The sequence below is a fragment of the Microcaecilia unicolor genome, chromosome 1, assembly GCF_901765095.1.
Source record: "Microcaecilia unicolor chromosome 1, aMicUni1.1, whole genome shotgun sequence".
NCBI classification, from domain to species: Eukaryota; Metazoa; Chordata; class Amphibia; order Gymnophiona; family Siphonopidae; genus Microcaecilia; species Microcaecilia unicolor.
In genome coordinates this window covers 183973054-183989757 of record NC_044031.1, presented here as the reverse complement: position 1 = coordinate 183989757, position 16704 = coordinate 183973054, and the positions used below count along the sequence as shown (strand labels likewise).

General features: G+C 43.8%; 1 protein-coding gene across 2 annotated transcripts in view; it reads left to right on the top strand.

Annotated features, from left to right (window-relative positions):
* The first annotated feature begins 5972 nt into the window (after positions 1 to 5972).
* WBP11 (WW domain binding protein 11) overlaps positions 5973 to 16704 on the top strand; it is an 83942-nt gene continuing 73210 nt past the window's right edge. Inside the window, exons 1-3 of one of the 2 annotated variants that reach the window (XM_030203096.1) lie at positions 5973 to 6058; positions 15275 to 15376; positions 15720 to 15751. In XM_030203096.1, coding sequence (XP_030058956.1) covers positions 15313 to 15376; positions 15720 to 15751 — 96 coding nt within the window. In that variant the 5' untranslated portion in view covers positions 5973 to 6058; positions 15275 to 15312. Of the gene's footprint in view, positions 6059 to 15274; positions 15377 to 15719; positions 15752 to 16704 lie in introns of those variants that run through there. The other variant, XM_030203103.1, reaches the window with a different exon arrangement.

The following is a 16704-nucleotide window of genomic DNA, read 5'->3' as shown; positions in this document are numbered from 1 at the left end:
TGAAAGGCATAGGAAGAGTATATGGTTGGGGCTTCAGAGTAAGCTACAAACTGTTGCCACTGAGCTAGTGGAACAGAAGAAAACAGAGTAAAAAGAAATTAGCAAGCTAGGGAGCTTACCTAATCAAGCACAGTGTGCATCTGAGTGTACAGAGAAGCTGGTTCTGGGGAAACGCCTAATTTCATACACAGACTCTGGAGCTACCCAGGAATGGGATTCAGATAAAAATTGAGCAGTTATGCTCAGCAAAGCACACTGTGATTAAGCAATAGCCATTTGACCAGCCACACTTCATACCTGATTCCAGACAAACCCCAGCCAACAGCCAACCGTAGATACCAAATGCCAAGCACACTAGAGGCTTCAGAGAGAGAAGACCTAGCAACATTCATGGTTCACAAAAAGCTGATAAACATGGGCCTTACCCAGTTTACTGACTGCCCAGAGAGATATAGAAGATGGAAATCCAATTTTAAGGATGCCACAGCAATTAAGAAGCTCATGCCAGCACAAGAGATGAACATGATGTTAAAGTGGCTAGCAGCTGAGTCAGTCAAGATTGTAAAGAGGTTACCAGATGTATATCTGCACGACCCTTCAAAAGGTTTGAAAGAAATGTGTGAGATACTTGACCAGCGCTAAGGCAGCCCAGAAGCTATCCAACAGGCAGTGATGAAAAGAATAAGAAGTTACCCAAAGTTAACAAGTAGAAATAATGACAAATTGCAAGAGTTAGGAGATCTTCTCCAGGAACTGGAGACACTCAAAGTTGTTCCGAATCTTCCAGGCCTGTACTACTTGGACACAGCTTGGGGCATAAATGAGTTTGTAGCAAAGCTTCCACATGACATAAAAGAAAAATGGTCATCAGTAGGTGCCAAATATAAAGAAAACAACCAAGAGAGGTTTCCTCCCTTCACAGTCTTTGTGAAGTTCATCAAGGATCTGGCAAAGAGGAGAATTTATCCCAGTTTCATGTTTGATGTACCTGAAGAAATCAAGTCAGGCTACTTCTCAAGTGAAAGGCCAGTACAAAAGGATGGCAATACAACAAAACCTATAGCCTTAGTTATTAATTTGTACAGCGCTGCGTAACCCTAGTAGCACTCTAGAAATGTTAAGTAGTAGTAGTAGTACCCATGACAGATGTGTCATCTAGAGCTACACCACCAATTGATCATCCTCCTACCACAGAGAAGGTAGAGGATCCTGACAAATAGTGTCCTCTACATAAGAAACCTCATCCACTCAAGAAATGTAGAGTGTTTAGAGAGAAACCCCTGAGGGAATGTAAAGAGCTGTTGAAGAGGTACAGAATCTGTTATAAATGTTGCTCTTCATCCAAGCATATGGCTGAAGACTGTAAAGTAGCCATCAAGTGTATGGAGTGCAATAGTGACAGGCATGTCAGCGCCTTGTACCCTGACAAGAGTAAGCCTACTAATACAGGAGCCCCAGCCTCGGAGTAAAAGCACGGCGGAGAGCAGGAAGTAGAGCACGCGTCATCATCGACTGTTACTCCAAACTGTACACAAGTGTGCGGAGGAGGCCGTAATGGACTCATGCACCAAGATATGTGTAGCTAAAGTATACCCAAGAAAAACCAGACAACGCAGTGAAGATGTATGTTATCATAGATGAGAAAAGTAACCAGTCCCTGGCAAGAACAGAGCTCTTTGCCCTATTTGACATCCAAGGAGCTCACTATCCCTACCACCTCAAGACCTGCACAGGGATGAGAAAGAGGGCAGGGAGAAGGGCAAGTGGATATGTGATAGAGGCAATAGATGGTAGCATCAAGACCCATCTACTGACTCTCACTGAATGTAATCAAATACCCGATAATAGGGAGGAAATTTCCACACTAGAGGTTTTGCAACACCATCATCATCTCCAGCCTATAGCGTATCTGCAGCCTTTGGACCCAAATGGCAAGATCTTACTCTTGTTGGGAAGAGACGTACCACCATTGATCAGAATACATGAGGTACATGAAGGACCACCTGATGTTTCATATGCCTACCAACTCGCCCTGGGGATGGGTGATAGTAGGTGACGTCTGCCTTAACAGACTGAGGAGACCAAGTGTAGATGTCTACAAAATACGCGTCTTAGAAAATGGGTGCACCACCTTGTTTAAACCTTGTCATAACCATCTTTACATGAAAGAGGTTTACAACTGGGAAGAACCAGACCCCAGCACAACCAGTTGTCAGCACACCTCTACGCCAGTTTTAGGAGAACATCAGGGAACTCAGTGTTCCAAGTCACCAAGGATGATGATAAACCAACTATCTCAATAGAAGACAGAAAATTCTTGAGAATTATGGATAAAGAATTCTACAAGGATGAGTCCAACAGTTGGGTGTCTCCATTGCCATTCAGGACACCCAGAACACAACTACTGAACAACAGAGAGCAAACTCTCTCTTGTTGCACTTATTACAACAGACTCTGAGAAGGAAACCAGAGAAAAAAAAGCATTTTACAATGTTTATGTAAGACATGCTGGATAATGGCCATGCGGAGCCAGCTCCACCATTAAAAGACAATGAAGAATGCTGATACTTACCTACCTTTGGTGTGTAACATCCACAAAAACCAGGCCAGATCAGGATTGTGTTTGATTCCAGTGTTCAATTTCAGGGAATCTCGATAAACAATGTTCTGCCTTCTGGGCCTGACATGATTAACAGTTTAATAGGAGTCTGGATTTGTTTCATAAAGGACCCTATTGCCGTAACAGCAGATGTTCTATTGTTTTGTCCTACACCCAGACTGCAGAAATTATTTTGGATTCTTGTGCTACCATGACAATGACATCACACAGGAGATCATGGAGTACAGAATGAGAGTTCACATCTTTGGTAGCAGTCCATCACCCGCAGTAGCAAACTACAGGCTTAGAAGGACAGCCTAGGAAGGAGAAAGAGAATATGGCATGGATGCCAAAAGCTTCATTGAAAGGGACTTTTATGTAGACGATGGTTTGAAGTCTTTACCCACTGCAGGAGAAGCCATTGACTTGCTAAAGCGAACACAAGCAATGCTGGCAGAGGCCAATAGAGGCTCCATAAAATTGCTTCTAACAGTCCAGAAATGATGAGAGCATTTTCTGCAGTGGATCATGCCAAAGATTTAAAAAGATCTAGATCTATGGATAGACACCCCACCGCTTCAGAGAAGCCTTGGGTTACATTGGGATCTAAAGAGAGACATTTTCACCTTTCAGGTCGCCACCCAAAATAAGCCACATACACGCAGAGGCGTCTTGTCCATAGTCAATAGCCTGTACGACCCACTGGGGTTTGTAGCTCCAGTCACTATTCAAGGAAGATCCCTACTGAAGGAACTTTCCCAAAGTACTAACGAATGGGATACTCCATTAACACCAGAAATGCAACAATACAAGACTTCCCTGAAAGACAGGGAACTGCTTCAGCGGAGCCATTGCTCGGCTGGTGGACACCGTGGACCATGTCCATTCCAGAGACTCAGACTTTTTCTCTCTCTCTCTCTTTTGTGTTAGCTCCTGCAAGACTACAAGAGAGAAGTTGCCATGGCAACAGTGATTCGGAGACAAGCAAGAAGTTGCCAAGTTTAAGTTCCAGAAATAATTGGACTTCTGTATTCTTATAATGTTTATAGTTTGAGGAGTTAAATAGTGGTATCTACTGATACCAGGCAGGAAGTGTGTGCCCGGATATTCATGGAGGCAAGGTATATTGTGATGTATATATAATATGAGTATTATTTGTATTTAATTGCATTGTTTGTGTAATAGATAGCACTGTGTACTGGGGTTTCCCCCGTCCTCTATAGTTTGCAGTTCCTGTGATTGGCTCCTTGTGAGATTTTCCTATTGGCTGTCAGCTCTGAGTTAGGGCCAGCCCTCTTTCTTTCCATGCAGACTGGGTGTGAGCGCCAGTGTTGCCAGGTGGGCGGTTTTACCGCCCAATTGGGCGGTTTTCCGCGACCCGCCGCGGGAAATTTTTGCCCGCGGCGGGTTGCGGTTTTTTGGGCTGGTTTTTGTGCTTCGGGCGGTTTTTTTAGGTGCCTTTTTCGGCCGCGGTGGGCGGGGTTAGTGACGTGGGAGGCGGGGTTAGAGACGTGGGAGGCGGGGTTAGTGACAGGGAAGGCGGGGCCGATGATGGCGGGGGCGGGGTTGATGACGGCGGGGGCGGGGGTGATGACGCGGGGGCGGGGGTGTCAGGGGCGGGGTTTGAGTTTGGGCGGGTTTTGGGCTGGATTTTGGGCTCCTTTAGGCTGGAAAAATATTTTCCACCTGGCAACCCTGGTGAGCGCCTCAGTCTGTGTCTTGCATGCCATGTGCTAGCAGCTTTTCTAAGAGCTAATCTTTCTTAGTTCCACTGTGGTTCCATCAAGGTTTTTTACCTTCCTTTTCTCTCCCTTCTCTTTCTTATCTCTCTTTCTCCTTTATGTTCTTTCCTTAGAGCAAGTCCCTTCCCAAGTCTTAGTGGCTTCTTCCTTAGGTTGCTATAAAAAGCATTTTACCTTTGTTTCTCCCTATTTGAGTTTACAGCTTTGCCCTCTGAGGTAGCTGGGTACAGACTCCATGTTGCAATAGGCACAGTTCTTACAGGCAGCTGAATTGTAGATTGGGCTCTCCTTGTGTATTGGGAGAATTGCAGTTATACTGGAAAGTATTTGGACTGGACAGTAGCACTGGGCACTGACCTGGACAGTAACACGTGACAGAAACCAAGTTTGCTTGCGATAATGTGAGACAAAATGTTAAAAAAAAAATCCTTTATCCTCCACCAGCTGGATGGTGATGGCATAATGAAAGCAAGTTTGGTCCAGTGAAGACTAACTCAAAATAACCTGTTCCTTAGTTAGGCCCTAGTATTACCATATTGAAAATACGACCATACCATGCCTCTGTGGCTATGTTCCACTAATAAGTTAAACGATTAACTGGCTATCTTGAAAGGATTATATAACCTTTGGATGTATGACTAGGGACACAAACATACACTTATTTATTCAATATCACAATTCCTCATGTACAGCCAGAAAACAACCTTTTAGGGTGGATAGTGTTCACAATGAGCTCCTTTTATTGTTGACCAGATAGAAAAGTTTTCAGTTTTGGCATAGTATAAGTCACCACAAGAACAAAATATAAGAAAACCAATGAACTGCATTAGGGGCTTATAGCCCATTTAGTTAATGTTTATAAAAGAGATCTGCATGATACAAAACATTTATTTTTATTTTGACATATAAACCATCCATGCCTAAAAACAGAATAATCTATTTGTGTATCTAAAATGTAAACTTCTATTAACAGATGAGGTGAAGATGTGATTCCACCATGTGCCCTAGTGAAAAGAGCCAGTTTAATTTTGCTTCCATTTAATTGCAGTCTATTCCATCTTTATAACACAAGGCTTCCCAATGCAGATTACAACATTTAAGAACCAACCAGGAAACAGGATATCCTCACTGAAATTTGACCATCTGTATTTGTGAACAACAGTGTAGGAAAAATTAGCACAAAATACAGAGTTTATAACTGCAGTTTCTACCAGCTACATTATTTTTTAAGCTGTTTTAATGATATTAAATTTTTATTTCACGATATTTATATCTACATATGGGAAGCTTTCAAATAAGTAAGAAATTTTTTTTAATCTTTTGTCCTACACCTTTAAGGCACTGCCTATCCAACTGGATCAGGTTTAGACTTTTTACAGATGGACCACGCATAAGCAGTCCGTAATTTCTATTAATATTTAGCTATTGTTTTCAATAGCGTTTGCTATTGTTTTGGGTGAACTAAAACGGCGACAAGCTCCGCCTACTGGCTTCAGCCCGTATAATGGAGTAGATAGGAATAGCCCGTCTCCTGTTTTCTTCGACCTCCTTGTCCCGCCCTCCTTTGACGCAACTTGTTCAATTCCTAGGAGGTTTGATAGACGTAACTTCCTGTTTCCGGTAAAGCGTTACGCACGCAGCGGCCTAGGAACAGGAATTATGTCAGAGGGGACGGGGTAAAGCTGCAGGACTGGTCGGTGGCGGCGGGAGGCCTCAGGTATGAGTTCGATGGTAGGTTGGTGGGGGGAGTTTGAGGGCGAGGTACCGGATCGCGGACGGGAAGGAGAGCGAGAGACATGCTGGACTGGGAAGAGGTGGTAGGCTACGGGGAGAGGAGACCGGTTCCCCGAATGGCTATGAAGAGGCGTGCTCGGCGACGCGTGTGACTTGGTGGGAGGATTTGTTTATTCTTTTTAGGTTTTTAAGTCTCATCTCGTATGACTTTACACCATTTTGTTAACCTCTGAAGACATTTTCTAGGTCATCTATTGCCTTTTAGAGGCATGTTCTCAAGAATCGGACACAGTTTTGTATATTTAGGTATTATCACTTTCTTTATAAGTACATTTCACAAGCTTGACAGTGTGTATTGTTGAGGTTGTGTCCATATGTATATACATATGGTTTGTATAGAATGTGCATGCTTAACATGCATGGCCCCTTTAGTATGGGTGCAAAGCTAAGTCATAGTGGATTCAGGATTAGAGTAGGAGGGGCAATAGCATCCCTACAACTCTCCCTGCCCTATAAGGAGGAAGACAAGGAGGAAGATAAGCATGTGATTTGGAGTAGCAGTGGGAATTTTGCTGCCACTGATGCTTCAGATGTCTTCCAGCACTGCTGACATTTTGATGGGAAAGGTAGTGGTAGGACATAGATCTCTGTGCAGTGCTTGTGGCATGCACTTTTCAACTTGTTTTCACTAGTTACACAGCTTCTACATACCCTGCCTTTCCTTTTACACTGGACCGGCTTGTCTGAACGATGAGTCTTGCATGCCAGCATCTTAACAGTAGGTGTTGGTTATTATTTACTTGAATATATATATATATATATATTTTTTTTTTTTTTTTTTGTCATCCTGCCACATACTGTTGCTGAAACTGTCTGCACACTCAGGTGCCAATGCTTAGAACTCCCATACCAAAGCCAATAGTGCACACCCCGTACTGCTGGAAAAGCATGGAAAACTAGTTTGCCAATGCTCAAAGGAAATAGTGTTCAAATTATATGTGAAAGCAAAGGGGGAATATGCTTAGAGCATGCGCAGAAGTTTCACAGTAAGTACAGCTTTCGTATGCATGCATTAGGCAAACCCAAAAGTGAAGTACATATTGGCACTGCTCTTCTGTGCCTTTAAATAAAATCATTTTTTTAAAACTTGGAAGGCTTATATTTAAGCACAGAAAACAGGCGTCAATGTGTACTTTCACTTCTGGGATTGCTCAGACTCGCACATATTTCTTTCACTCAGTACCGACACTTACAGGCTTGTATGGGCTTTCTTCCGCTTTCATAGGAAATCAAAACTGGCAGATTTTAAACCCCCCCCCCCCCCATTTTTTTTTTTTTTAATCCTCTCTTCAAACCCTCCAGCACCAGTTCTGAGCTGGCAATAGGTTTCCAGCAGGGTAGGGTTTGTACGCTGTTCTCTGAGCATTGGGAGGGCTTATAAAACGACCTCATTAACATCAGTTTGACTACATTTAAATACAGTTTGCAGCCATCTCTGTTGCGCACGTTGTTTCCTGCACTAAAACCCTTTGATCATTCTTTGCAGATTAACGCTGGTGCTAGTCCTGCAGTAATCAGTTCTATCACTGGCATTATGTTCTGAACATTGGCCCCTCAGTCTTACCACTCTCCAGTTGCTTTTTTTTGTCTGCAGTCTTGAGATCATCAGATAAGATCACCGTGAAGGTTATTTTATGTACATCAACAGCTTTCACTCCAATCATGTACCGCTTCCTTAGATTTCTGTATCCCAAATGCATGATTTTATATTGTTTTAAGTCTTCTGATATGTCCTTCCTGTTGCAGCTTTTAGTAGTATTAGCAGAGATGAACCTTCCCTATGATCTGCTTTGCAGTATTATGAAACTGTTAAGGAGAATCAGCTCAAGGACCAGCACTCCACTAATAACCCTCCTTTTCATAGTGTGTGTAGCAGTATCCTCAATCAGCTATCATTCAACCAGTTTCTAAACAAAGCACCTTGCAACCTAGTCCTAGTTTGATCAGCTTATTTATGAATCTCCTGAGTAGACCAGTGTCAAAAATTTTACTGATACATATACCACGTTCTGTGATGATTCCCCTGCCACACACCCCTTCCTAGATCAAAGAATTTGATCGAATTTGTCATACTTTGCTTTCCTTCTGTTAAAGCCTTTCTGCCTTGGCATCTGTCATCTGCTAAATTTTTACTCCACTGGCCTTTGGGATATAAAATTCTCAGTTTATAGTTGTTCTGGGTACTACAGTTTGATTCCTGGAACCTGCCATCACCATACCACAGAGTAATGAGGCCACTGTTGTGGCTTGGGGCAGCTCCATCCTGAGAAGTGGAGAGACATGAGCCAATAAGCAGGCTATGGGAAGAAGGTTCTGGAGGGAGATGGGAGAAATCAAAAGATGGAAAATAGAGTGAATCGTAAAGAAAATTGTTATTTACCTCAACTCCTAACAGTTTTGGCTGGTGTCAAGTTTTCTAAATGTTTCTGCCTCAGTTTGAAGTAGCGAATCCATAGCTTATCTGTCCTGGAGGTGAGGCTGACTTATCCCAGTTTATTCCTTACTCCCACTTTGTTTTGGTCTAGACCTGTTTTATTAACGAATAGGGGAAAGGGAAATGGGACTTGATATACCGTCTTTCTGTGTGTGTGTGGGGGGGGGGGTTACCTATATTCAAAACAATTTACATAGTATGTACAAGTACTTATTTGTACCTGGGGCAATAGAGGGTTAAGTGACTTGCCCAGAGTCGCAAGGAGCTGCAGTGGGAATTGAACCCAGTTCCCCAGGATCAAAGTCCGCTTCACTAACCACTAGGCTACCCCTCCACAGAAAAGTGCCCTAAATGAGACAGATGACCACTGCAGGAATAAAAGAATGATATCCCCTTACTCCTTCAGTGGTCACTGACTCCCTTCCTCCCTGCAAAGATGTAAATAAAACAGTACATACCAACCTGTATGACTGCTTCAGATGTTAGTCTTACCCTACAGTCCTCTGCTCTACTAGCTGAGCTATTGAAGGAGCTTAGTCCTATTAGAGCAGTAAGCAGGTTGCTGGAATGGCCTAGTAGTTGGTGCAGTGCACTGTAGAGAAGGTAACTCAGGCCCATAATCCACTCTAACTATTACACTTGTGGTGGAAAACGTCAGCCCCCCCCCCCCAAACCTACTGTACACACATATAGGTGACACCTGCAGCCATAAGGGGTATTGTAGTGGTGTATAGTTGGGTACAGTAGGTTTTTCATGGGTTTTGAAGGGCTCACCATACAATATAAGGGTGTAATAGTGAGATGTGTACTTAGGACCTTTTATATGAAGTTAATTGCAGTGCCCCCTAGGGCACCTCACTGCTCTGCTGGGATGCCTGTGTGGCTGACACTCGTCCCAATGTCTTGATTTTGTGTGTTTTTCATTTTTTTTTTTAATGGTCCAAAAAGATAGACCTACTAAGCACAACAACATCTAGGAAATAGTCATTTTCAAAGAAAAAAAATATATGTATTTTTTTGTTTGAAAATGGTAATTTTCACTACTTGATTTTTGGAAGTTTTCAGCAAAATGTCCAAAGTCTGATTTAGATGTCATGTCGAAAGTGCCCCTCTGTGTAACTTTGTAGGTCTATGTGCTTTGAAAATACGCCTCTAAACCATCATGGTGATCAGTAAAAGAGGGATCCTGGAATCTTTTTTGCTTAATGGGACCATTCTGGAACTACGCAAGGATCAGATTACTTTGGTGCATCATTTGCTACATACAGCCAAGCTGACATTGGCTGCTGCTTGGAAGGACCAGGGAGTCCCATCTTTTTTGTTTGGAGGTTTAAGTTCTATCATGTATATAGAATGGAAAAAATAACAGGAGAATGATGTAAAACTGTTGGTAAATGGAGGCACATCTGGGGCAAGGTGCGCAATATGAGCTTTCTTGGGTGATAGTTTTTTTTTTTGAGGCGGTTCTCTTTTTCACTTGGCATTTCGGACAGACCACAGAATGGTTTTTCTCCCCCTTTACTTTGATGGTTCCCACATTTTTTTAAATGGGGTTTTTGTTTTGGGGAGAAAAAGTTGTAAAAATTGAGTAGTCAGTCATGGAGATAAGCCATCTTATTTTTGTGTTCCTATTTATTGTGCTTACCTTTTGCACTGTACATTCACTTTGTGTACCTTAATAAAGACTTCTGATTGAAAATTTTTTTTTTTAAATGTTATTTCCTTGTCATCAGCAGCAGACGAATCTAGAGATTTGTGGGTTATGACCATCTACCAGCAGGTGGAGATAGAGTACCAAACTGAACTCTCTTGCATAAGATGGTATGCTCCTTGGTTACTCAGTATGCTGTATCTCCAGCAGGTGGTGGATGGTATCTCACAAGCTCCTGGTTTCTTCTGCTTCCGTGGCTTCTTTTTCATATTCCCTGGTTCAGTTGAGCTTGGAGGTGCCTGACAGGATACACTTGGTGGTGTTGTGTCCCTTCACCCCTTTGCATCCTCTCCTGCTACTTCCTTCTTTCCCTTCCTCCTCACAGAGCTTTGGGGGGGGGGAAATAATGCTAAAAGAGAGCAGATTTATGGTTATGTGCCATTTTGGAGTAGAGGGGGTGCCTCTGCACTCCTGTAGCTGTCTGGATTCAGCTACCTGGTCAGTCAGAAGACCTGTGGGTAGCGGTAAGGCTGGCAGAATTGTGAGTGTGAATTTATTCTTCCTCTTTGTTGAGTTTGTGCTGGTCAGGTTAGTGCAGCTATGGCCATACACTATTATTTCTTTTTGAGCAACCCGTGTGGGGGTATGCCTGTGTTTTCGGGACACTACCATTGGGCCAGCGCGGGAGCGATTTTGGCGCGCTTTTGTACAGTACCTCTCTTCAGTTGTCTGCAGCCATTTTCATCACAGGCTGCAATAATGGATTGCTCTTCTTTCTGACTTCGCAGCTTTCAGGCCATTGTGGTGCAGACGCAGTCGGTTCCCTTGATTGGCGAAGGTTTTTTTGTCTTCTTTGTGGTTTCAGGTCTTGGCTCATTCTCACATAGCAAATTCCTCCACAGAAGCCTGGACCTTGCTGCTCCCAGGTCACTCTCATCGGTGGCCTTCTCCAGGCTGCTCCTCCCGGCTGTGTTTTCAGTCTGCAGCTCACTTATCTTTTTGAGGCCTTGGCTATGCTGGCATGAGCTGTCCTCTTTGCCTTCGGCTTGTGCCTGCGTTTGCTGCCCTCTGCTGCATTTACTCCAGGAATTTGATTGCAGTGTTCCATGTTTTGGTAGTTGCGGCTCTGTGCTGTTTGGACTGGGGGTTTTTTTCTCCTTCCTAAGGCATGGCCTTTTCTCTTGTCTGATGCAGGGGTAGCTGGCGGCCCGTGTTCCCATGAGCCTCTAGTGGTATCTGAGCACATCAGTAATCCCAGCGTGGCCTCTTTAAGGCGGCAATCCCATGCAGCATCAGGAGCCGCACACTATCATCCACCGATCAGCAGCAAAAAACAGAAGGCTACAACCTGCCAGGCACCAGGGGGCACTATTTGTGAATGCAGTTGGGAACTGAAGGCCGACAATGCCGAAAGGAACTGAAAAACAGGCCAGACTCCGGGCTACGCAGGCTGCTTGACCTTGCTGCCCTCTCTCCACTGGGCAGGCAGCGTATTTTTTTGCTTCTACAAAGTCCTTCACCGTTAGCTCCAGCTGTGTCTGCCTCTTGCAGTTCTGTGGCCGTTGTCAGCCTTTGTCTCACAGTGACATCTTCAGCTCAGTGCACTGATTCGGCTGATTGGCTAGCTTGTGGCTCTATGGTGTTGATAGAATTTGGCTCTTTCATGGCTGTTGAGCTTCTTCCATTAGTACATGTGGAGCGTGGCTCCATCACTGTCTCAACAGCACAGTTTCCCTTGTCCACATGCTGCACTGCGTAGTATTTGGTTGTAGAGTACAGTTCTGGCTACACCTGGTGGCCACATCACCATATCTAGTGTGGTCCACTGCTGGTTTGCTGGTCCCAGTCTCAATTTGGTTCCATCTTGGGATGCCATTCCTAGTTTCCTCTCTGTCGATTGGAATAGCCCCATATTGCAAACCCCTCCTTTTTTCTGTGTAGAACGCAGCCCTAGTCCTGACTCTGAATACGACCATCTGTGCTAGGTGACCCTGGCTCCTTTTTGGAGCACAGTTTCATTTCTGATGAATGGGTACAGCTCCATCTCTGCCTAATGGACTCATCTTCATCACTGCCTGTTGAGCACAGCTCCATCTTTATGTGCTGAGCCTGAGCTGGTGAACGCAGCTCTATATATGCCAGTTGGGCACGGATCCATTTTGCCTGGTGAGAACAACTCCATCTCTGTATGTTGAACACAGCTCTGTCGCTGAATGAAGACCACACTCTATCTCTGCATGTAGATCACATCTCCATCTCTGTATGTCCAACGACGCTCTCTTTCTGAATGTAGAGCGTGGCACCATCTCTGCTGCTTCAGTTTCATTCCAGTACAGTTGGCTCTGTCTATGGGATGCAGCTTCCTTCTGGGTTTTGGGCACGGCTTCTTCTCTGCGTGTATGTCCAACTCCACCTCTGCGTGCAAGGCAAGGTTTAATTGCAGGAAGTGGATTGCATTCTTCTTCTGGTTATGCCTCATAGCTTCATCCTTGGAATTGTCCAGTGCTCTGTCTGTGGATGTGTAGTTCAGGTCCATCTCTGATTATGGAGCACTGCTCCTTGCATGGCTGTGGGGTGCACCTCTGGATCTGGGCACAGCTGCATCTCTGGATGAGGAGCACTGCACCATTCATGGAGGTGGAAGTGCAGCCATCTGTAAATGTGCACTACAGCTTCGACTCTGTTCCATATTTAACTCTCGGACTGGTCTTGTCCTTGTGATCTGTGATTTTCCCACATTGTTGGGGTATCTGTTCTAGCTGGGTAGTGCACCTCTGGTGTTCTGTAGTGTGCAGCTTAGCCGTTTCTGTGTGGAATGTCGCTAGCTGGTGGCGTTTTTTAACTTATCCTATGTGTCTATGGAGTTCTTGGCTCTGATTCTGGGGCGCGGCCTCCTCCCCATTGTAGGACAGGATCCTCCCCATCTTATGTCAGAGTTCTCTTGTGTGCCTTCATGCTTGAACTGACCCCAGCTCTGTATTTTGTATTTGGTTCCATCATTAATTTGAAATCCTGACAATGTTCTGTTTAGATCAATTATTCGTATCTCAGAGTCGAGGATGACTCTCATCAAGGTCCCACCATTGTTTGCTTGTGGTGGTATCCACATTTCCATTTCCATTAATCATCCGTTGTTTCCTCCATTCTTTGTGAAGAAAATCATCGTGAGAGTTTCCATCTGTTGCTTTATATCGCAATCATTGTGGGCTTTTCTGGTACCTTCAGGCCACCAATAGATGTCTGGGCGTAGTGAAGGTCCCTTACATGGTCCTTGTGACACATGTTTTCCAGACCTTGTCTAGTTGGTGGTTTCAGCTAGGTCTAAGGCATCCTTCGAGGCATCTGTTCTTTCCGCGCAGTGTCTGGTTCCCACCTACTTATGGACTGCTTTCCTATATCCCATGAGTCTCTAGATTTGTCTGCCAGTGATGACAAGGAAGGAAAAGTTGTCTTACCTGATAATTTTCTTTCCTTTAGTCACAGCGGATGAATACAGAATCCCACCTTTTCAGGAGGTTGACACTATCGGTTCAGTCTGTTTCTCTGCTCAGGTTTCTTGCTTTGGTTGTCTGTGCATAGTTATGCTAGTGGACAGGTTTATGCCTTATTTCTGTAAGGAGGTAGAAGTGTTTGCCTTATTCCTTCTGTTTTACTATGAGAAATACTGACTGACCATTAGCATATACTGTCCTATGTGGCAGAGTTTGGTATTCTCTTATCTCCACCTACTGGTAGATGGCTATAACCACAAGTCTCTGAATTTGTCTGCTGTGACATTTTTTCCTTCCTTGAATAAAACAACATTTTACCCTAAGGCAGTGGTTTCCAACCCTGGTCCTGGAGGCACCCCAGCCAGTTAGGTTTTCAGGATACCTACAATGAATATTCATGAGAGAAATTTGCATGCAGTGGAGAAAGTGTCTCATGAACATCCGTTGTGGATATCCTGAAAACCTGACTGACTGGGGTGCCTCCATGACTAGGTTTGGGAACCACTGCCCTACGGAATGGGGCTGCTGAAAATTGCTTCCCCGTCCTCCCCACCCACTGTGAGTAAAAGTATTAAGGTAGGTACTTTTGTTTACAGAAAAAGGGGAAGTATGAAAGAGCTTTTTTTTAAGACCTATGTGTACTTTTGGTGTGTCTGTCAGCTTACAGGCAAATGCTTGATTTTTCAAAGGGGGTGATGTTTCTCTTTGAAAATTTTGGAAGGGGTTGACGTTTCCTTCTGAAAATTTGTTTGCAGTCTTGTGATTACACCTGTGATATTCAAAAAATTGTCCTCTTCATATAGCATTAGAAGCTCTGTCCATTAGTAAGTACTAGGTCCAGTATTGCCTGCTTTGTTATAGGTTCTGTTGCTGTTTGTCCATGCTCTCTCTGCTTGTCTTTCTGCACAGCATAAACTGCTGTCTTTATGTCCACCTTGATTATTTCCATCTTTGCATTTAGTCTTGCTAATCATTTGGAAACCACTGGAGTTGCAAATCTAAGCACCTTGCTATTTAGTTGCAAGGAAAAAAAATTGTTCCTTTTTTTTTTTTCTCTACTTTCCATTGGCTTTGGCTTTTTTTGGTCACTACCTTCCTCTCTTTCCCTCATCCTTCCACCCTCTTTCCCGACTCTGACGGTGACTTTCAAGACCTGGCTGTGACAGTGCCTTGACACCAGATCCTTCCAGAGTGGTAGCTTCCCATCCATATTGGAAGCTTTCTAGTCTTGGTGCCATCTTCTTAATGCCAAATCCTACCACAGTGACAATTTGGTTGTGAAGTTGCTTCCGTGGTTGCAGCTTTCCAGACTTTGCTAGTGGCATCTCATTCTCAGACTGCTGCAGTGGTGGTGCCCGATGATTGCAGCTCTGTGGCCCTGGAGGCTGTTCCTCAGCTCTGCTGTTTACCAAAGTGTGGGTACCAAATGTTAGGCACCTGAGTGACTTAGCACTTAGGATTTTCCCAGCTGTAATGAAGCCTTACTTTTGATAGACAGAGTTTGTCAATCTGCAGGTTAACGTTTCCTGTTAACGTTTTGTTTTTGTTACCCTCTTTGTCTAGATTTTTCCTAGAGGTTGTGAAAAGAAAAGTGAGTGAAGATGGGGCGCAGGTCCACATCATCCACCAAGAGTGGGAAATTCATGAACCCTACTGACCAAGCTCGTAAGTACACTGCAGATAGCAGCGATGTATATCTTACATAGGGCAGGTAAAACTGTAGTCCTTTTTTATTTATAAATCTATGCAGAGCAGTAAGTTGATAACAAATTAAGAATTTACGTTGTCTCTTGTGTAGATTGCACTTTGTCCTGTTTTCTCCCTCTCCATCGCTTCACCTTTATTCTTGTATCCTGCATTTGGTGTTCCATGGTGTCTGCATGCTTGACAGTCTGTCCAGGGTTTGTGTTTCCATCTATGATCTGAGATGGATGATCAGTGCAGATGTGGGGATTAAAACAAATACTCAGGTTTCAGTTTAACAACCGGAATCATCTTCTTTTTACAGGAAAGGAAGCAAGAAAGAGAGAGCTGAAAAAGGTGAGTGCTGAAAGTGTGACTGGTTCCTGCTGTTTCACATCTTGTCTTATGTACTAATTGTGCAAGCAAAGCAAGCTGTCATTACAAAGAGCCCCAAACGCCACTGCCTTCAATGCCATGAGCTTCTAAAACTAGGGAGAATCTGAAGATAAAATGCAGCTTATCCAGATACTGAGGGCATCAAGGTATGCAGATGCCTGCAGTTAGAAATATACAGGTCAGTGTCAGTGCTGTTTTAAACAATGACCACTGTGTTCTTTTCTATACCCAGATTCACAGTTGATTTGCATCATTTCTTCATCAACATTCTTTCAGAGTTCTCTTCCAGAAATCTTACTCATCCTCTCATATCACTTGTGATGTTCCACAAGGATCCGTCAAGGCTCCTTTGTTATTCAACATATTTTTGAACTCTTTTGCTACAGTTATTCAGTCTCTGGGGATTGGTGCTTATTTTTATGCAGATGACATTCTGTTTCTCCATTATGTGGATTCCTCTGCCTCTGATATCCGGCCTCTTCAACACTGTACATTCCTGCTACCAGCATATCTTCTAAGAAGGTCTTCTATTGCAGGAAGGACTGTGGAAGACAGGAGAGCTAGTCTGAATCCTGCGATTGTTAATGACTTATTCATCTACAGATTAAAAAAACCATAACAGTGCTTCATAGGGCATTCCCCCACTAGGGCATACAGAATGGGTTGTATTCTGTACCCCTGGACATTTTAACAGGGTGGATTAGGATTCCTTGGGGTAGTAGAAGTCAGCTATTGTTGGGGTTGGAAGGGTAGAGGGTGGTGGTGGGGAGTTATTATAATTGCTCGTTATTGTTTTCTATTTGTGATTTATAAACAACAGTTGCACATTTTCGACTCCTCCCTCTCCTTCTCTGCCCATATCCAGCAGACAGCTAAGACCTGTCGCTTCTTCCTCTATAATATTAGCAAAATCC